At 40.1% G+C, this 20,755-nt stretch overlaps 1 protein-coding gene across 1 annotated transcript in view; it reads right to left on the bottom strand.

Annotated features, from left to right (window-relative positions):
* Nucleotides 1-466: 466 nt before the first annotated feature.
* The window catches only part of fktn (fukutin), a 34,812-nt gene continuing 14,523 nt past the window's right edge, over nt 467-20,755 (bottom strand). The window contains exons 8-10 of the mRNA XM_031803083.1: nt 4,977-5,110; nt 3,564-3,688; nt 467-2,858 (exon numbers count right to left, since the gene is read on the bottom strand). Coding sequence (XP_031658943.1) covers nt 2,645-2,858; nt 3,564-3,688; nt 4,977-5,110 — 473 coding nt within the window. The 3' untranslated portion in view covers nt 467-2,644. The remainder of the gene's footprint in view (nt 2,859-3,563; nt 3,689-4,976; nt 5,111-20,755) is intronic.

Raw genomic sequence — 20,755 nt, 5'->3', positions numbered from 1 at the left:
CGGACAGGTCTCTGACCTCCTCCCTATAGGCTGTCTCGTCGTTGAGGGAGAGGTTGTTGTCCTGGCACCTCCCGGCCAGGTCTCTGACCTCCTCCCTATAGGCTGTCTCATCGTTGAGGGAGAGGTTGTTGTCCTGGCACCTCCCGGCCAGGTCTCTGACCTCCTCCCTATAGGCTGTCTCATCGTTGAGGGAGAGGTTGTTGTCCTGGCACCTCCCGGACAGGTCTCTGACCTCCTCCCTATAGGCTGTCTCATCGTTGAGGGAGAGGTTGTTGTCCTGGCACCTCCCGGACAGGTCTCTGACCTCCTCCCTATAGGCTGTCTCATCGTTGAGGGAGAGGTTGTTGTCCTGGCACCTCCCGGACAGGTCTCTGACCTCCTCCCTATAGGCTGTCTCATCGTTGAGGGAGAGGTTGTTGTCCTGGCACCTCCCGGCCAGGTCTCTGACCTCCTCCCTATAGGCTGTCTCATCGTTGAGGGAGAGGTTGTTGTCCTGGCACCTCCCGGACAGGTCTCTGACCTCCTCCCTATAGGCTGTCTCGTCGTTGTCGGTGATCAGGCCTACGGTTCTGGTCTGGGTTGTTTTATGGGACGCTGCATATTTCTGACCGGTCTCATCATGTCAAAGCTTTTAATCATAACAGCTGGTGAGCATAGCCTGGTCCCAGATCAGTTTGTTCTCTTGATAACTCCAATGCTGTCATTGTCAAGCTAAATGAGTGACAAGGAGTTGGCATGACAGCACAGACAGACTGGCACTCAGGCTAGAACTCAGGCTAGAACTCAGGCTAGAACTCAGGCTAGAACTCAGGCTAGAACTCAGGCTAGAACTCAGGCTAGAACTCAGGCTAGAACTCAGGCTAGCGTGATCATAGTTCCCTTCAACAACGATGACAAAACTCAATACAAAGGAAAGTAAGACACGATTTGTCGGCAAATCAATGATTCCTGAAACACAAGAGGCATAAAATATATCAAATATGAACATAATGTCCACTCCCAATATAGTGCACTACGTAGGAAATATGGTACAATTTGGGACACACAAAATAATCAAGTTCAGTCCGTGGTCATCACCACCACCTAGCACTTCAAGTAACCAAGGCCATAATAACCCGATATCAAGTAACCAAGGCCATAATAACCCAATGTTTATTTAACCTTTATTTAACTAGGCAAGTCAGGTAAGAACAAATTCTTATTTTCAATGACGGCCTAGGAACAGTGGGTTAACTGCCTGTTCAGGGGCAGAAAGACAGATTTGTACCTTGTCAGCTCGGGGGGGTTTGAACTTGCAATCTTCCTGTTACTAGTCCAACGCTCTAACCACTAGGCTACCCTGCCACCAAGTAACAAAGGCCGTAATAACCCGATATCAAGCAACCAAGGCCATAATAACCTGATATCAAGTAACCAAGGCCATAATAACCTGATATCAAGTAACCAAGGCCATAATAACCTGATATCAAGTAACCAAGGCCATAATAACCCCATATCAAGTAACCAAGGCCATAATAACCCAATATCAAGTAACCAAGGCCTTAATAACCACATATCAAGTAACCAAGGCCGTAATAACCACATATCAAGTAACCAAGGCCGTAATAACCCGATATCAAGTAACCAAGGCCATAATAACCCAATATCAAGTAACCAAGGCCATAATAACCCAATATCAAGTAACCAAGGCCTTAATAACCACATATCAAGTAGCCAAGGCCGTAATAACACGATATCAAGTAACCAAGGCCTTAATAACCACATATCAAGTAACCAAGGCCGTAATAACCACATATCAAGTAACCAAGGCCGTAATAACCCGATATCAAGTAACCAAGGCCATAATAACCCAATATCAAGTAACCAAGGCCATAATAACCCAATATCAAGTAACCAAGGCCTTAATAACCACATATCAAGTAGCCAAGGCCGTAATAACACGATATCAAGTAGCCAAGGCCGTAATAACACGATATCAAGTAGCCAAGGCCGTAATAACCCGATATCAAGTAAGCATGGCCGTAATATGGCCTTCCCCTGGGCCTACCCAACATGTCAGTAGTAAGTAATGTCAGTAGCTATTAAAATGTCTATGACATCTTTTTGTCAACGTTATACAGTATTTCAAACAAGGAACACACATTACATATCAATAGACAGTTGCTTCAGTCCAAAGGAGGAAGAGAGTCCAGTAGTGGTCTGCAGTTCACAACCAACCAGCCAATGGTAAGCCACCAGCCAAATGGCAAGCCAGCAGCCAATGGTAAGCCAGCAGCCAATGGTAAGCCAGCAGCCAATGGTAAGCCAGCAGCCAATGGTAAGCCAGCAGCCAATGGTAAGCCAGCAGCCAATGGTAAGCCAGCAGCCAATGGTAAGCCAGCAGCTCAGACTCACACCCTTAGTAGTAGTCTTTAGAGTTGCTACTTTGGTGTGGGGTTTTCAGGTGTAGTGTACTTCGGAAGAGTATACTCAGGGTCGCATAGTGCACGCCGTAGCAAAATGTACAAAAACAGGATCGACGGTCCAGATCGACGGTCCAGATCGACGGTCCAGATCGACGGTCCCTCCCTGTTTCAGTCCATTTTCTTCCGTGTGGTTTAAGTGTACTTCAATGTAGTCTACTCATATGTAGTGTAGCAGTATGTCAGTACACCTGGATGACCTCATCCCACTCCCTGACAGGCCACACCCCGTTGTCCTGCACGTTGGGCGGAGAGCTCTTCCAGTCCCAGGTCTTTACAGGTGTGTTCCAGGTAGGACCATAGTTAGCTGATACATAGTCTACCGTCTCACAGGGGACACGCACCTTCAGGTCCATCAGCTCAGTCCAGCAGAGAGTAAACTTGGGGAACACATACCTAACAGAATGGGTAGGAGTCTCTGGTTAGTAAGTCTGGAATGCTATCAAAAACATCTTTAAAATATACACTATATATATATATAGGTCTTTCCGCATGACAATGATCCCAAACACACCGCCCGGGCAATGAAGGAGTTCTGGAGGTCCTGGAGTGGCCTAGCCAGTCTCCAGATCTCAACCCCATAGAACATCTCTGGAGGGAGCTGAAAGACCGTGTTGCCCAGCAACAGCCCCAAAACATCACTGCTCTAGAGGAGATGAATGGGCCAAAATACCAGCAACAGTGTGTGAAAACCTTGACTTACAGAAAACGTTTGATCTCTGTCATTGCCAACAAAGGGTATATAACAAAGTATTGAGATACACTTTTGTTATTGACCAAATACTTATTTTCCACCATAATTTGCAAATAAATTCATTAAAAATCCTACAATGTGATTTTCTGGATTTTTTCCTTCTCATTTTGTCTGTCATAGTTGAAGTGTAGCTATGATGAGAATTACAGGCCTCTCCCATCTTTTTAAGTGGGAGAACTTGCACAATTGGTGGCTGACTAAATACTTGTTTGCCCCACTGTATCTGTATATTATTTTTTAAAGCCCGACGTTCAATGAAGACTTCTTAGCAGTCGTTTGTTATAGTCTGTCACTAAGCAACAGTGACTCAGCTCTATAACATACAGTAGAGTAAAACAGAGACTTACTTGAATTTCTTCCCACTCTTAGCTTGGGTTCCTCCGTTCCACACAACGTCAGTTTCCTCATAGAAGAAGAAAATGTCCAGTTTAACATCCAGGCCCTGGAAGGACAGTTCCAGGCTATCCTCCACCTACACAGAGACACATAACAACATTAACTCTGGAAGGATGGTACCAGGCTATCCTCCACCTACACAGAGACACATAACAACATTAACCCTGGAAGGATGGTACCAGGCTATCCTCCACCTACACAGAGACACATAACAACATTAACTCTGGAAGGACGATACCAGGCTATCCTACACAGAGACACATAACAACATTAACTCTGGAAGGACGGTACCAGGCTATCCTACACAGAGACACATAACAACATTAACTCTGGAAGGACGGTACCAGGCTATCCTCCACAGAGACACATAACAACATTAACTCTGGAAGGACGGTACCAGGCTATCCTCCACAGAGACACATAACAACATTAACTCTGGAAGGACGGTACCAGGCTATCCTACACAGAGACACATAACAACATTAACTCTGGAAGGACGGTACCAGGCTATCCTACACAGAGACACATAACAACATTAACTCTGGAAGGATGGTACCAGGCTATCCTCCACCTACACAGAGACACATAACAACATTAACCCTGGAAGGACGATACCAGGCTATCCTCCACAGAGACACATAACAACATTAACTCTGGAAGGACGGTACCAGGCTATCCTCCACCTACACAGAGACACATAACAACATTAACTCTGGAAGGACGGTACCAGGCTATCCTCCACAGAGACACATAACAACATTAACTCTGGAAGGACGGTACCAGGCTATCCTCCACCTACACAGAGACACATAACAACATTAACCCTGGAAGGACGATACCAGGCTATCCTCCACAGAGACACATAACAACATTAACTCTGGAAGGACGGTACCAGGCTATCCTACACAGAGACACATAACAACATTAACTCTGGAAGGACGGTACCAGGCTATCCTCCACAGAGACACATAACAACATTAACCCTGGAAGGACGGTACCAGGCTATCCTACACAGAGACACATAACAACATTAACCCTGGAAGGACGGTACCAGGCTATCCTCCACAGAGACACATAACAACATTAACCCTGGAAGGATGGTACCAGGCTATCCTCCACCTACACAGAGACACATAATAACATTAACCCTGGAAGGATGGTACCAGGCTATCCTCCACAGAGACAGATACAACACATTGACTGAGTATACGTCTGAAATGGCACCCTATTCACTATTTAGTTCACTACTTGTGACCAGGACTCAGGTCAAAAGTAGTGCACTATAGAATAGGGTGCCATTTGAACCACACATAATGAATCAACATGATGTTTCTAATACTACACTTTATGATCTGAAACTGTACCTTTCCAAACTTGTGTTTCAACGGAAGGCCAGCCTTTTGAAAAGCATGAGAGATATCATGTCTGTAGTCTTTAATCCAGATGCCCAGGTCCACATCTTTACTGTAGGGAATGATGCCACACTGCCGAAACCAACCTGTGGAGAGATGAGAAGAGACGAAGGCCATGTTAACCTGTAGGGAGTGATACTATAGGGAGTGATACTATAGGGAGTGATACTATAGGGAGTAGAGACGAAGGCCATGTTAACCTGTAGGGAGTGATACTGTAGTGAGTGATACTGTAGTGAGTGATACTGTAGGGAGTAGAGACGAAGGCCATGTTAACCTGTAGGGAGTGATACTATAGGGAGTGATACTGTAGGGAGTGATACTATAGGGAGTGATACTGCAGGTAATGATACTGCAGGGAGTGATACTATAGGGAGTGATACTGTAGGTAATGATACTGCAGGGATTGATACTATAGGGAGTGATACTGTAGTGAGTGATACTGCAGGTAATGATACTGTAGGTAGGATTAGGGTTATGTAGGGCTGTTGTTATGTAGAGTTAGGGTTATGTAGGGCTGTTGTTATGTAGAGTTAGGGTTATGTAGGGCTGTTGTTATGTAGAGTTAGGGTTATGTAGGGCTGTTGTTATGTAGAGTTAGGGTTATGTAGGGCTGTTGTTATGTAGAGTTAGGGTTATGTAGGGCTGTTGTTATGTAGAGTTAGGGTTATGTAGGGTTGTTGTTATGTAGAGTTAGGGTTATGTAGGGTTAGGGTTATGTAGGGTTGTTGTTGTTGTTATGTAGAGTTAGGGTTATGTAGGGTTAGGGTTATGTAGGGTTGTTGTTATGTAGAGTTAGGGTTATGTAGGGTTGTTGTTATGTAGAGTTAGGGTTATGTAGGGTTGTTGTTATGTAGAGTTAGGGTTATGTAGGGTTGTTGTTATGTAGAGTTAGGGTTATGTAGGGTTGTTGTTATGTAGGGTTAGGGTTATGTAGGGTTAGGGTTATGTAGGGTTAGGGTTATGTAGGGTTAGGGTTATGTAGGGTTAGGGTTATGTAGGGTTAGGGTTATGTAGGGTTGTTGTTATGTAGAGTTAGGGTATGTAGGGTTGTTTAATGTAGGGTTGTTGTTATGTAGAGTTAGGGTTATGTAGGGTTGTTGTTATGTAGAGTTAGGGTTATGTAGGGTTGTTGTTATGTAGAGTTAGGTTATGTAGGGTTGTTGTTATGTAGAGTTAGGGTTATGTAGGGTTGTTGTTATGTAGAGTTAGGGTTATGTAGGGTTGTTGTTATGTAGAGTTAGGGTTATGTAGGGTTGTTGTTATGTAGAGTTAGGGTTATGTAGGGTTGTTGTTATGTAGAGTAGGGTTATGTAGGGTTGTTGTTATGTAGGGTTGTTGTTATGTAGAGTTAGGGTTATGTGGGGTTGTTGTTATGTAGAGTTAGGGTTATGTAGGGTGTTGTTATGTAGAGTTAGGGTTATGTAGGGTTGTTGTTATGTAGAGTTAGGGTTATGTAGGGTTGTTGTTATGTAGAGTTAGGGTTATGTAGGGTTGTTGTTATGTAGAGTTAGGGTTATGTAGGGTTGTTGTTATGTAGAGTTAGGGTTATGTAGGGTTGTTGTTATGTAGAGTTAGGGTTATGTAGGGTTGTTGTTATGTAGAGTTAGGGTTATGTAGGGGTTGTTGTTATGTAGAGTTAGGGTTATGTAGTGTTGTTGTTATGTAGAGTTAGGGTTATGTAGGGTTAGGGTTATGTAGGGTTGTTGTTGTTGTTATGTAGAGTTAGGGTTTATGTAGGGTTAGGGTTATGTAGGGTTGTTTGTTGTTATGTAGGGTTAGGGTTATGTAGGGTTGTTTGTTATGTAGAGTTAGGGTTATGTAGGGTTGTTGTTATGTAGAGTTAGGGTTATGTAGGTTTGTTGTTATGTAGAGTTAGGGTTATGTAGGGTTGTTGTTATGGTAGGGTTAGGGTTATGTAGGGTTAGGGTTATGTAGAGTTAGGGTTATGTAGGGTTGTTGTTATGTAGAGTTAGGGTTATGTAGGGTTGTTGTTATGTAGAGTTAGGGTTATGTAGGGTTGTTGTTATGTAGGGTTAGGGTTATGTAGGGTTAGGGTTATGTAGAGTTAGGGTTATGTAGGGTTGTTGTTATGTAGAGTTAGGGTTATGTAGGGTTGTTGTTATGTAGAGTTAGGGTTATGTAGGGTTGTTGTTATGTAGAGTTAGGGTTATGTAGGGTTGTTGTTATGTAGAGTTAGGGTTATGTAGGTTTGTTGTTATGTAGAGTTAGGGTTATGTAGGGTTGTTGTTATGTAGGGTTAGGGTTATGTAGGGTTAGGGTTATGTAGAGTTAGGGTTATGTAGGCTTGTTGTTATGTAGAGTTAGGGTTATGTAGGGTTGTTGTTATGTAGAGTTAGGGTTATGTAGGGTTGTTTGTTATGTAGAGTTAGGGTTATGTAGGGTTGTTGTTTATGTAGGGTTAGGGTTATGTAGGGTTGTTGTTATGTAGAGTTAGGGTTATGTAGGGTTGTTGTTATGTAGAGTTAGGGTATGTAGGTTTGTTGTTATGTAGAGTTAGGGTTATGTAGGGTTGTTGTTATGTAGGGTTAGGGTTATGTAGGGTTAGGGTTATGTAGAGTTAGGGTTATGTAGGGTTAGGGTTATGTAGGGTTGTTGTTATGTAGAGTTAGGGTTATGTAGGGTTGTTGTTATGTAGGGTTAGGGTTATGTAGATTTAGGGTTATGTAGAGTTAGGGTTATGTAGGGTTGTTGTTATGTAGAGTTAGGGTTATGTAGGGTTGTTGTTATGTAGAGTTAGGGTTATGTAGGGTTGTTGTTATGTAGGGTTAGGGTTATGTAGGGCTGTTGTTATGTAGAGTTAGGGTTATGTAGGGTTGTTGTTATGTAGAGTTAGGGTTATGTAGGTTTGTTGTTATGTAGAGTTAGGGTTATGTAGGTTTGTTGTTATGTAGAGTTAGGGTTATGTAGGGTTGTTGTTATGTAGGGTTAGGGTTATGTAGGGTTAGGGTTATGTAGAGTTAGGGTTATGTAGGGTTGTTGTTATGTAGAGTTTAGGGTTATGTAGGGTTGTTGTTATGTAGAGTTAGGGTTATGTAGGGTTGTTGTTATGTAGAGTTAGGGTTATGTAGGGTTGTTGTTATGTAGGGTTAGGGTTATGTAGGGGTTGTTGTGTAGAGTTAGGGTTATGTAGGGTTGTTGTTATGTAGAGTTAGGGTTATGTAGGTTTGTTGTTATGTAGAGTTAGGGTTATGTAGGGTTGTTGTTGTTGTTATGTAGAGTTAGGGTTATGTAGGGTTAGGGTTATGTAGGGTTGTTGTTGTTGTTATGTAGGGTTAGGGTTATGTAGGGTTGTTGTTATGTAGAGTTAGGGTTATGTAGGGTTAGGGTTATGTAGGGTTAGGGTTATGTAGAGTTAGGGTTATCTAGGTTGTTGTTATGTAGAGTTAGGGTTATGTAGGGTTGTTGTTATGTAGGGTTAGGGTTATGTAGGGTTGTTGTTATGTAGAGTTAGGGTTATGTAGGTTTGTTGTTATGTAGAGTTAGGGTTATGTAGGTTTGTTGTTATGTAGAGTAGGGTAGTAGGGTTAGGGTTATGTAGGGTTGTTGTTGTTGTTATGTAGGGTTAGGGTTATGTAGGGTTGTTGCTTATGTAGAGTTAGGGTTATGTAGGGTTAGGGTTATGTAGGGTTAGGGTTATGTAGAGTTAGGGTTATGTAGGGTTGTTGTTATGTAGAGTTAGGGTTATGTAGGGGTTGTTGTTATGTAGAGTTAGGGTTATGTAGGGTTGTTGTTATGTAGAGTTAGGGTTATGTAGGGTTGTTGTTATGTAGAGTTAGGGTTATGTAGGGTTGTTGTTATGTAGGGTTCAGGGTTATGTAGAGTTAGGGTTATGTAGGGTTGTTGTTATGTAGAGTTAGGGTTATGTAGGTTTGTTGTTATGTAGAGTTAGGGTTATGTAGGTTTGTTGTTATGTAGGGTTAGGGTTATGTAGGTTTGTTGTTATGTAGGGTTAGGGTTATGTAGGGTTAGGGTTATGTAGAGTTAGGGTTATGTAGGGTTGTTGTTATGTAGAGTTAGGGTTATGTAGGGTTGTTGTTATGTAGAGTTAGGTTATGTAGGGTTGTTGTTATGTAGAGTTAGGGTTATGTAGGGTTGTTGTTATGTAGAGTTAGGGTTATGTAGGTTTGTTGTTATGTAGAGTTAGGGTTATGTAGGGTTGTTGTTGTTGTTATGTAGAGTTAGGGTTATGTAGGGTTAGGGTTATGTAGGGTTGTTGTTGTTGTTGTTATGTAGGGTTAGGGTTATGTAGGGTTGTTGTTATGTAGAGTTTAGGGTTATGTAGGGTTAGGGTTATGTAGGGTTAGGGTTATGTAGAGTTAGGGTTATGTAGGGTTTGTTGTTATGTAGAGTTAGGGTTATGTAGGGTTGTTGTTATGTAGAGTTAGGGTTATGTAGGGTTGTTGTTATGTAGAGTTAGGGTTATGTAGGGTTGTTGTTATGTAGAGTTAGGGTTATGTAGGTTGTTGTTATGTAGGGTAGGGTTATGTAGAGTTAGGGTTATGTAGGGTTGTTGTTATGTAGAGTTAGGGTTATGTAGGTTTGTTGTTATGTAGAGTTAGGGTTATGTAGGTTTGTGTTATGTAGAGTTAGGGTTATGTAGGGTTGTTGTTATGTAGAGTTAGGGTTATGTAGGGTTGTTGTTATGTAGAGTTAGGGTTATGTAGGGTTGTTGTTATGTAGGGTTAGGGTTATGTAGAGTTAGGTTATGTAGGGTTGTTGTTATGTAGAGTTAGGGTTATGTAGGTTTGTTGTTATGTAGAGTTAGGGTTATGTAGGTTTGTTGTTATGTAGGGTTAGGGTTATGTAGGTTGTTGTTATGTAGGGTTAGGGTTATGTAGGGTTAGGGTATGTAGGGTTAGGGTTAGGGTTATGTAGAGTTAGGGTTATGTAGGGTTGTTGTTATGTAGAGTTAGGGTTATGTAGGGTTGTTGTTATGTAGAGTTAGGGTTATGTAGGGTTGTTGTTATGTAGAGTTAGGGTTATGTAGGGTTGTTGTTATGTAGAGTTAGGGTTATTGTTATGTAGAGTTAGGGTTATGTAGGGTTGTTGTTATGTAGAGTTAGGGTTATGTAGGTTTGTTGTTATGTAGAGTTAGGGTTATGTAGGGTTGTTGTTATGTAGAGTTAGGGTTATGTAGGGTTGTTGTTATGTAGAGTTAGGGTTATGTAGGGTTGTTGTTATGTAGGGTTGTTGTTATGTAGAGTTAGGGTTATGTAGGGTTGTTGTTATGTAGAGTTAGGGTTATGTAGGGTTGTTGTTATGTAGAGTTAGGGTTATGTAGGTTTGTTGTTATGTAGAGTTAGGGTTATGTAGGGTTAGGGTTATGTAGGGTTAGGGTTATGTAGGGTTAGGGTTATGTAGGGTTGTTGTTATGTAGGGTTGTTGTTATGTAGGGTTGTTGTTATGTAGAGTTAGGGTTGTTGTTATGTAGAGTTAGGGTTATGTAGGGTTGTTGTTATGTAGAGTTAGGGTTATGTAGGGTTGTTGTTATGTAGAGTTAGGGTTATGTAGGGTGTTGTTATGTAGAGTTAGGGTTATGTAGGGTTGTTGTTATGTAGGGTTGTTGTTATGTAGAGTTAGGGTTATGTAGGGTTGTTGTTATGTAGAGTTAGGGTTATGTAGGGTTGTTGTTATGTAGAGTTAGGGTTATGTAGGGTTGTTGTTATGTAGAGTTAGGGTTATGTAGGGTTGTTGTTATGTAGAGTTAGGGTTATGTAGGGTTGTTGTTATGTAGAGTTAGGGTTATGTAGGGTTGTTGTTATGTAGAGTTAGGGTTATGTAGGGTTGTTGTTATGTAGAGTTAGGGTTATGTAGGGTTGTGTTATGTAGAGTTAGGGTTATGTAGGGTTGTTGTTATGTAGAGTTAGGGTTATGTAGGGTTGTTGTTATGTAGAGTTAGGGTTATGTAGGGTTGTTGTTATGTAGAGTTAGGGTTATGTAGGGTTGTTGTTATGTAGAGTTAGGGTTATGTAGGGTTGTTGTTATGTAGAGTTAGGGTTATGTAGGGTTGTTGTTATGTAGAGTTAGGGTTATGTAGGGTTGTTGTTATGTAGAGTTAGGGTTATGTAGGGTTGTTGTTATGTAGGTTAGGGTTATGTAGGGTTGTTGTTATGTAGGGTTGTTGTTATGTAGAGTTAGGGTTATGTGGGTTGTTGTTATGTAGAGTTAGGGTTATGTAGGGTTGTTGTTATGTAGAGTTAGGGTTATGTAGGGTTGTTGTTATGTAGAGTTAGGGTTATGTAGGGTTGTTGTTATGTAGAGTTAGGGTTATGTAGGGTTGTTGTTATGTAGAGTTAGGGTTATGTAGGGTTGTTGTTATGTAGAGTTAGGTTATGTAGGGTTGTTGTTATGTAGAGTTAGGGTTATGTAGGGTTGTTGTTATGTAGAGTTAGGGTTATGTAGGGTTGTTGTTATGTAGAGTTAGGGTTATGTAGGGTTGTTGTTATGTAGAGTTAGGGTTATGTAGTGTTGTTGTTATGTAGAGTTAGGGTTATGTAGGGTTAGGGTTATGTAGGGTTGTTGTTGTTGTTATGTAGAGTTAGGGTTATGTAGGGTTAGGGTTATGTAGGGTTGTTGTTGTTATGTAGGGTTAGGGTTATGTAGGGTTGTTGTTATGTAGAGTTAGGGTTATGTAGGGTTGTTGTTATGTAGAGTTAGGGTTATGTAGGTTTGTTGTTATGTAGAGTTAGGGTTATGTAGGGTTGTTGTTATGTAGGGTTAGGGTTATGTAGGGTTAGGGTTATGTAGAGTTAGGGTTATGTAGGGTTGTTATGTTATGTAGAGTTAGGGTTATGTAGGGTTGTTGTTATGTAGAGTTAGGGTTATGTAGGGTTGTTGTTATGTAGGGTTAGGGTTATGTAGGGTTAGGGTTATGTAGAGTTAGGGTTATGTAGGGTTGTTGTTATGTAGAGTTAGGGTTATGTAGGGTTGTTGTTATGTAGAGTTAGGGTTATGTAGGGTTGTTGTTATGTAGAGTTAGGGTTATGTAGGGTGTTGTTATGTAGAGTTAGGGTTATGTAGGTTTGTTGTTATGTAGAGTTAGGGTTATGTAGGGTTGTTGTTATGTAGGGTTAGGGTTATGTAGGGTTAGGGTTATGTAGGCTTGTTGTTATGTAGAGTTAGGGTTATGTAGGGTTGTTGTTATGTAGAGTTAGGGTTATGTAGGGTTGTTGTTATGTAGAGTTAGGGTTATGTAGGGTTGTTGTTATGTAGGGTTAGGGTTATGTAGGGTTGTTGTTATGTAGAGTTAGGGTTATGTAGGGTTGTTGTTATGTAGAGTTAGGGTTATGTAGGTTTGTTGTTATGTAGAGTTAGGGTTATGTGGGGTTGTTGTTATGTAGAGTTAGGGTTATGTGGGGTTGTTGTTATGTAGAGTTAGGGTTATGTAGGGTTGTTGTTATGTAGAGTTAGGGTTATGTAGGGTTGTTGTTATGTAGAGTTAGGGTTATGTAGGGTTGTTGTTATGTAGAGTTAGGGTTATGTAGGGTTGTTGTTATGTAGGGTTAGGGTTATGTAGAGTTAGGGTTATGTAGGGTTGTTGTTATGTAGAGTTAGGGTTATGTAGGTTTGTTGTTATGTAGAGTTAGGGTTATGTAGGTTTGTTGTTATGTAGGGTTAGGGTTATGTAGGTTTGTTGTTATGTAGGGTTAGGGTTATGTAGGGTTAGGGTTATGTAGGGTTAGGGTTATGTAGAGTTAGGGTTATGTAGGGTTGTTGTTATGTAGAGTTAGGGTTATGTAGGGTTGTTGTTATGTAGAGTTAGGGTTATGTAGGGTTGTTGTTATGTAGAGTTAGGGTTATGTAGGGTTGTTGTTATGTAGAGTTAGGGTTATGTAGGGTTGTTGTTATGTAGAGTTAGGGTTATGTAGGGTTGTTGTTATGTAGAGTTAGGGTTATGTAGGGTTGTTGTTATGTAGAGTTAGGGTTATGTAGGTTTGTTGTTATGTAGAGTTAGGGTTATGTAGGGTTGTTGTTGTTGTTATGTAGAGTTAGGGTTATGTAGGGTTAGGGTTATGTAGGGTTGTTGTTGTTGTTGTTATGTAGGGTTAGGGTTATGTAGGGTTGTTGTTATGTAGAGTTAGGGTTATGTAGGGTTAGGGTTATGTAGGGTTAGGGTTATGTAGAGTTAGGGTTATGTAGGGTTGTTGTTATGTAGAGTTAGGGTTATGTAGGGTTGTTGTTATGTAGAGTTAGGGTTATGTAGGGTTGTTGTTATGTAGAGTTAGGGTTATGTAGGGTTGTTGTTATGTAGAGTTAGGGTTATGTAGGGTTGTTGTTATGTAGGGTTAGGGTTATGTAGAGTTAGGGTATGTAGGGTTGTTGTTATGTAGAGTTAGGGTTATGTAGGTTTGTTGTTATGTAGAGTTAGGGTTATGTAGGTTTGTTGTTATGTAGAGTTAGGGTTATGTAGGGTTGTTGTTATGTAGAGTTAGGGTTATGTAGGGTTGTTGTTATGTAGAGTTAGGGTTATGTAGGGTTGTTGTTATGTAGGGTTAGGGTTATGTAGAGTTAGGGTTATGTAGGGTTGTTGTTATGTAGAGTTAGGGTTATGTAGGTTTGTTGTTATGTAGAGTTAGGGTTATGTAGGTTTGTTGTTATGTAGGGTTAGGGTTATGTAGGTTTGTTGTTATGTAGGGTTAGGGTTATGTAGGGTTAGGGTTATGTAGGGTTAGGGTTAGGGTTATGTAGAGTTAGGGTTATGTAGGGTTGTTGTTATGTAGAGTTAGGGTTATGTAGGGTTGTTGTTATGTAGAGTTAGGGTTATGTAGGGTTGTTGTTATGTAGAGTTAGGGTTATGTAGGGTTGTTGTTATGTAGAGTTAGGGTTATTGTTATGTAGAGTTAGGGTTATGTAGGGTTGTTGTTATGTAGAGTTAGGGTTATGTAGGTTTGTTGTTATGTAGAGTTAGGGTTATGTAGGGTTGTTGTTATGTAGAGTTAGGGTTATGTAGGGTTGTTGTTATGTAGAGTTAGGGTTATGTAGGGTTGTTGTTATGTAGGGTTGTTGTTATGTAGAGTTAGGGTTATGTAGGGTTGTTGTTATGTAGAGTTAGGGTTATGTAGGTTTGTTGTTATGTAGAGTTAGGGTTATGTAGGGTTAGGGTTATGTAGGGTTAGGGTTATGTAGGGTTATGTAGGGTTGTTGTTATGTAGGGTTGTTGTTATGTAGGGTTGTTGTTATGTAGAGTTAGGGTTGTTGTTATGTAGAGTTAGGGTTATGTAGGGTTGTTGTTATGTAGAGTTAGGGTTATGTAGGGTTGTTGTTATGTAGAGTTAGGGTTATGTAGGGTTGTTGTTATGTAGAGTTAGGGTTATGTAGGGTTGTTGTTATGTAGGGTTGTTGTTATGTAGAGTTAGGGTTATGTAGGGTTGTTGTTATGTAGAGTTAGGGTTATGTAGGGTTGTTGTTATGTAGAGTTAGGGTTATGTAGGGTTGTTGTTATGTAGAGTTAGGGTTATGTAGGGTTGTTGTTATGTAGAGTTAGGGTTATGTAGGGTTGTTGTTATGTAGAGTTAGGGTTATGTAGGGTTGTTGTTATGTAGAGTTAGGGTTATGTAGGGTTGTTGTTATGTAGAGTTAGGGTTATGTAGGGTTGTTGTTATGTAGAGTTAGGGTTATGTAGGGTTGTTGTTATGTAGAGTTAGGGTTATGTAGGGTTGTTGTTATGTAGAGTTAGGGTTATGTAGGGTTGTTGTTATGTAGAGTTAGGGTTATGTAGGGTTGTTGTTATGTAGAGTTAGGGTTATGTAGGGTTGTTGTTATGTAGAGTTAGGGTTATGTAGGGTTGTTGTTATGTAGAGTTAGGGTTATGTAGGGTTGTTGTTATGTAGAGTTAGGGTTATGTAGGGTTGTTGTTATGTAGAGTTAGGGTTATGTAGGGTTGTTGTTATGTAGGGTTGTTGTTATGTAGAGTTAGGGTTATGTGGGGTTGTTGTTATGTAGAGTTAGGGTTATGTAGGGTTGTTGTTATGTAGAGTTAGGGTTATGTAGGGTTGTTGTTATGTAGAGTTAGGGTTATGTAGGGTTGTTGTTATGTAGAGTTAGGGTTATGTAGGGTTGTTGTTATGTAGAGTTAGGGTTATGTAGGGTTGTTGTTATGTAGAGTTAGGTTATGTAGGGTTGTTGTTATGTAGAGTTAGGGTTATGTAGGGTTGTTGTTATGTAGAGTTAGGGTTATGTAGGGTTGTTGTTATGTAGAGTTAGGGTTATGTAGGGTTGTTGTTATGTAGAGTTAGGGTTATGTAGTGTTGTTGTTATGTAGAGTTAGGGTTATGTAGGGTTAGGGTTATGTAGGGTTGTTGTTGTTGTTATGTAGAGTTAGGGTTATGTAGGGTTAGGGTTATGTAGGGTTGTTGTTGTTATGTAGGGTTAGGGTTATGTAGGGTTGTTGTTATGTAGAGTTAGGGTTATGTAGGGTTGTTGTTATGTAGAGTTAGGGTTATGTAGGTTTGTTGTTATGTAGAGTTAGGGTTATGTAGGGTTGTTGTTATGTAGGGTTAGGGTTATGTAGGGTTAGGGTTATGTAGAGTTAGGGTTATGTAGGGTTGTTGTTATGTAGAGTTAGGGTTATGTAGGGTTGTTGTTATGTAGAGTTAGGGTTATGTAGGGTTGTTGTTATGTAGGGTTAGGGTTATGTAGGGTTAGGGTTATGTAGAGTTAGGGTTATGTAGGGTTGTTGTTATGTAGAGTTAGGGTTATGTAGGGTTGTTGTTATGTAGAGTTAGGGTTATGTAGGGTTGTTGTTATGTAGAGTTAGGGTTATGTAGGGTTGTTGTTATGTAGAGTTAGGGTTATGTAGGTTGTTGTTATGTAGAGTTAGGGTTATGTAGGGTTGTTGTTATGTAGGGTTAGGGTTATGTAGGGTTAGGGTTATGTAGAGTTAGGGTTATGTAGGCTTGTTGTTATGTAGAGTTAGGGTTATGTAGGGTTGTTGTTATGTAGAGTTAGGGTTATGTAGGGTTGTTGTTATGTAGAGTTAGGGTTATGTAGGGTTGTTGTTATGTAGGGTTAGGGTTATGTAGGGTTGTTGTTATGTAGAGTTAGGGTTATGTAGGGTTGTTGTTATGTAGAGTTAGGGTTATGTAGGTTGTTGTTATGTAGAGTTAGGGTTATGTGGGGTTGTTGTTATGTAGAGTTAGGGTTATGTAGGGTTGTTGTTATGTAGAGTTAGGGTTATGTAGGGTTGTTGTTATGTAGAGTTAGGGTTATGTAGGGTTGTTGTTATGTAGAGTTAGGGTTATGTAGGGTTGTTGTTATGTAGAGTTAGGGTTATGTAGGGTTGTTGTTATGTAGAGTTAGGGTTATGTAGGGTTGTTGTTATGTAGAGTTAGGGTTATGTAGGGTTGTTGTTATGTAGAGTTAGGGTTATGTAGGGTTGTTGTTATGTAGAGTTAGGGTTATGTAGTGTTGTTGTTATGTAGAGTTAGGGTTATGTAGGGTTAGGGTTATGTAGGGTTGTTGTTGTTGTTATGTAGAGTTAGGGTTATGTAGGGTTAGGGTTATGTAGGGTTGTTGTTATGTAGGGTTAGGGTTATGTAGGGTTGTTGTTATGTAGAGTTAGGGTTATGTAGGGTTGTTGTTATGTAGAGTTAGGGTTATGTAGGTTTGTTGTTATGTAGAGTTAGGGTTATGTAGGGTTGTTGTTATGTAGGGTTAGGGTTATGTAGGGTTAGGGTTATGTAGAGTTAGGGTTATGTAGGGTTGTTGTTATGTAGAGTTAGGGTTATGTAGGGTTGTTGTTATGTAGAGTTAGGGTTATGTAGGGTTGTTGTTATGTAGGGTTAGGGTTATGTAGGGTTAGGGTTATGTAGAGTTAGGGTTATGTAGGGTTGTTGTTATGTAGAGTTAGGGTTATGTAGGGTTGTTGTTATGTAGAGTTAGGGTTATGTAGGGTTGTTGTTATGTAGAGTTAGGGTTATGTAGGGTTGTTGTTATGTAGAGTTAGGGTTATGTAGGTTGTTGTTATGTAGAGTTAGGGTTATGTAGGGTTGTTGTTATGTAGGGTTAGGGTTATGTAGGGTTAGGGTTATGTAGAGTTAGGGTTATGTAGGTTGTTGTTATGTAGAGTTAGGGTTATGTAGGGTTGTTGTTATGTAGAGTTAGGGTTATGTAGGGTTGTTGTTATGTAGAGTTAGGGTTATGTAGGGTTGTTGTTATGTAGGGTTAGGGTTATGTAGGGTTGTTGTTATGTAGAGTTAGGGTTATGTAGGGTTGTTGTTATGTAGAGTTAGGGTTATGTAGGTTTGTTGTTATGTAGAGTTAGGGTTATGTGGGGTTGTTGTTATGTAGAGTTAGGGTTATGTAGGGTTGTTGTTATGTAGAGTTAGGGTTATGTAGGGTTGTTGTTATGTAGAGTTAGGGTTATGTAGGGTTGTTGTTATGTAGAGTTAGGGTTATGTAGGGTTGTTGTTATGTAGAGTTAGGGTTATGTAGGGTTGTTGTTATGTAGAGTTAGGGTTATGTAGGGTTGTTGTTTATGTAGAGTTAGGGTTATGTAGGGTTGTGTTATGTAGAGTTAGGGTTATGTAGGGTTGTTGTTATGTAGAGTTAGGGTAGGGTTATGTAGGGTTAGGGTTATGTAGGGTTGTGTTGTTTTGTTGTTATGTAGAGTTAGGGTTAGTAGGGTTAGGGTTATGTAGGGTTGTTGTTGTATGTAGGGTTAGGGTTATGTAGGGTTGTTGTTATGTAGAGTTAGGGTTATGTAGGGTTGTTGTTATGTAGAGTTAGGGTTATGTAGGTTTGTTGTTATGTAGAGTTAGGGTTATGTAGGGTTGTTGTATGTAGGGTTAGGGTTATGTAGGGTTAGGGTTATGTAGAGTTAGGGTTATGTAGGGTTGTTGTTATGTAGAGTTAGGGTTATGTAGGGTTGTTGTTATGTAGAGTTAGGGTTATGTAGGGTTGTTGTTATGTAGGGTTAGGGTTATGTAGGGTTAGGGTTATGTAGAGTTAGGGTTATGTAGGGTTGTTGTTATGTAGAGTTAGGGTTATGTAGGGTTGTTGTTATGTAGAGTTAGGGTTATGTAGGGTTGTTGTTATGTAGAGTTAGGGTTATGTAGGGTTGTTGTTATGTAGAGTTAGGGTTATGTAGGTTTGTTGTTATGTAGAGTTAGGGTTATGTAGGGTTGTTGTTATGTAGGGTTAGGGTTATGTAGGGTTAGGGTTATGTAGAGTTAGGGTTATGTAGGCTTGTTGTTATGTAGAGTTAGGGTTATGTAGGGTTGTTGTTATGTAGAGTTAGGGTTATGTAGGGTTGTTGTTATGTAGAGTTAGGGTTATGTAGGGTTGTTGTTATGTAGGGTTAGGGTTATGTAGGGTTGTTGTTATGTAGAGTTAGGGTTATGTAGGGTTGTTGTTATGTAGAGTTAGGGTTATGTAGGTTTGTTGTTATGTAGAGTTAGGGTTATGTAGGGTTGTTGTTATGTAGGGTTAGGGTTATGTAGGGTTAGGGTTATGTAGAGTTAGGGTTATGTAGGGTTAGGGTTATGTAGGGTTGTTGTTATGTAGAGTTAGGGTTATGTAGGGTTGTTGTTATGTAGGGTTAGGGTTATGTAGGGTTAGGGTTATGTAGAGTTAGGGTTATGTAGGGTTGTTGTTATGTAGAGTTAGGGTTATGTAGGGTTGTTGTTATGTAGAGTTAGGGTTATGTAGGGTTGTTGTTATGTAGGGTTAGGGTTATGTAGGGTTGTTGTTATGTAGAGTTAGGGTTATGTAGGGTTGTTGTTATGTAGAGTTAGGGTTATGTAGGTTTGTTGTTATGTAGAGTTAGGGTTATGTAGGGTTGTTGTTATGTAGGGTTAGGGTTATGTAGGGTTAGGGTTATGTAGAGTTAGGGTTATGTAGGGTTGTTGTTATGTAGAGTTAGGGTTATGTAGGGTTGTTGTTATGTAGAGTTAGGGTTATGTAGGGTTGTTGTTATGTAGAGTTAGGGTTATGTAGGGTTGTTGTTATGTAGGGTTAGGGTTATGTAGGGTGTTGTGTAGAGTTAGGGTTATGTAGGGTTGTTGTTATGTAGCGTTAGGGTTATGTAGGTTTGTTGTTATGTAGAGTTAGGGTTATGTTAGGGTTTGTTGTTGTGTTATGTAGAGTTAGGGTTATGTAGGGTTAGGGTTATGTAGGGTTGTTGTTGTTGTTATGTAGGGTTAGGGTTATGTAGGGTTGTTGTTATGTAGAGTTAGGGTTATGTAGGGTTAGGGTTATGTAGGGTTAGGGTTATGTAGAGTTAGGGTTATGTAGGGTTGTTGTTATGTAGAGTTAGGGTTATGTAGGGTTGTTGTTATGTAGGGTTAGGGTTATGTAGGGTTGTTGTTATGTAGAGTTAGGGTTATGTAGGTTTGTTGTTATGTAGAGTTAGGGTTATGTAGGTTTGTTGTTATGTAGAGTTAGGGTTATGTAGGGTTGTTGTTGTTGTTATGTAGGGTTAGGGTTATGTAGGGTTGTTGTTATGTAGAGTTAGGGTTATGTAGGGTTAGGGTTATGTAGGGTTAGGGTTATGTAGAGTTAGGGTTATGTAGGGTTGTTGTTATGTAGAGTTAGGGTTATGTAGGGTTGTTGTTATGTAGAGTTAGGGTTATGTAGGGTTGTTGTTATGTAGAGTTAGGGTTATGTAGGGTTGTTGTTATGTAGAGTTAGGGTTATGTAGGGTTGTTGTTATGTAGGGTTAGGGTTATGTAGAGTTAGGGTTATGTAGGGTTGTTGTTATGTAGAGTTAGGGTTATGTAGGTTTGTTGTTATGTAGAGTTAGGGTTATGTAGGTTTGTTGTAGTAGGTTTATGTAGGTTGTGGTTATGTAGGTAGTTATGTAGGGTTTAGTTGTTATGTAGGGTTAGGGTTATGTAGAGTTAGGGTTATGTAGGGTTAGGTGTTATGTAGAGTTAGGGTTATGTAGGGTTGTTGTTATGTAGAGTTAGGGTTATGTAGGGTTGTTGTTATGTAGAGTTAGGTTATGTAGGGTTGTTGTTATGTAGAGTTAGGGTTATGTAGGTGTTGTTAGTGGTATGGTTTAGAGTTAGGGTTATGTAGGGTTGTTGTTATGTAGAGTTAGGGTATGTAGGGTTGTTGTTATGTAGAGTTAGGGTTATGTAGGTTGTTGTTATGTAGAGTTAGGGTATGTAGGGTTGTTGTTGTTGTTATGTAGAGTTAGGGTTATGTAGGGTTAGGGTTATGTAGGGTTGTATGTTGTTATGTAGGGTTAGGGTTATGTAGGGTTGTTGTTATGTAGAGTTTAGGGTTATGTAGGGTTAGGGTTATGTAGGGTTAGGGTTATGTAGAGTTAGGGTTATGTAGGGTTGTTGTTATGTAGAGTTAGGGTTATGTAGGGTTGTTGTTATGTAGAGTTAGGGTTATGTAGGGTTGTTGTTATGTAGAGTTAGGGTTATGTAGGGTTGTTGTTATGTAGAGTTAGGGTTATGTAGGGTTGTTGTTATGTAGGGTTAGGGTTATGTAGAGTTAGGGTTATGTAGGGTTGTTGTTATGTAGAGTTAGGGTTATGTAGGTTTGTTGTTATGTAGAGTTAGGGTTATGTAGGTTTGTTGTTATGTAGAGTTAGGGTTATGTAGGGTTGTTGTTATGTAGAGTTAGGGTTATGTAGGGTTGTTGTTATGTAGAGTTAGGGTATGTAGGGTTGTTGTTATGTAGGGTTAGGGTTATGTAGAGTTAGGGTTATGTAGGGTTGTTGTTATGTAGAGTTAGGGTTATGTAGGTTTGTTGTT

This window comes from Oncorhynchus kisutch, linkage group LG23 (assembly GCF_002021735.2).
Source record: "Oncorhynchus kisutch isolate 150728-3 linkage group LG23, Okis_V2, whole genome shotgun sequence".
NCBI lineage: Eukaryota > Metazoa > Chordata > Actinopteri > Salmoniformes > Salmonidae > Oncorhynchus > Oncorhynchus kisutch.
Note: the sequence above shows the minus strand (reverse complement) of the source record. Positions and strands in the feature narration are given on the sequence as shown.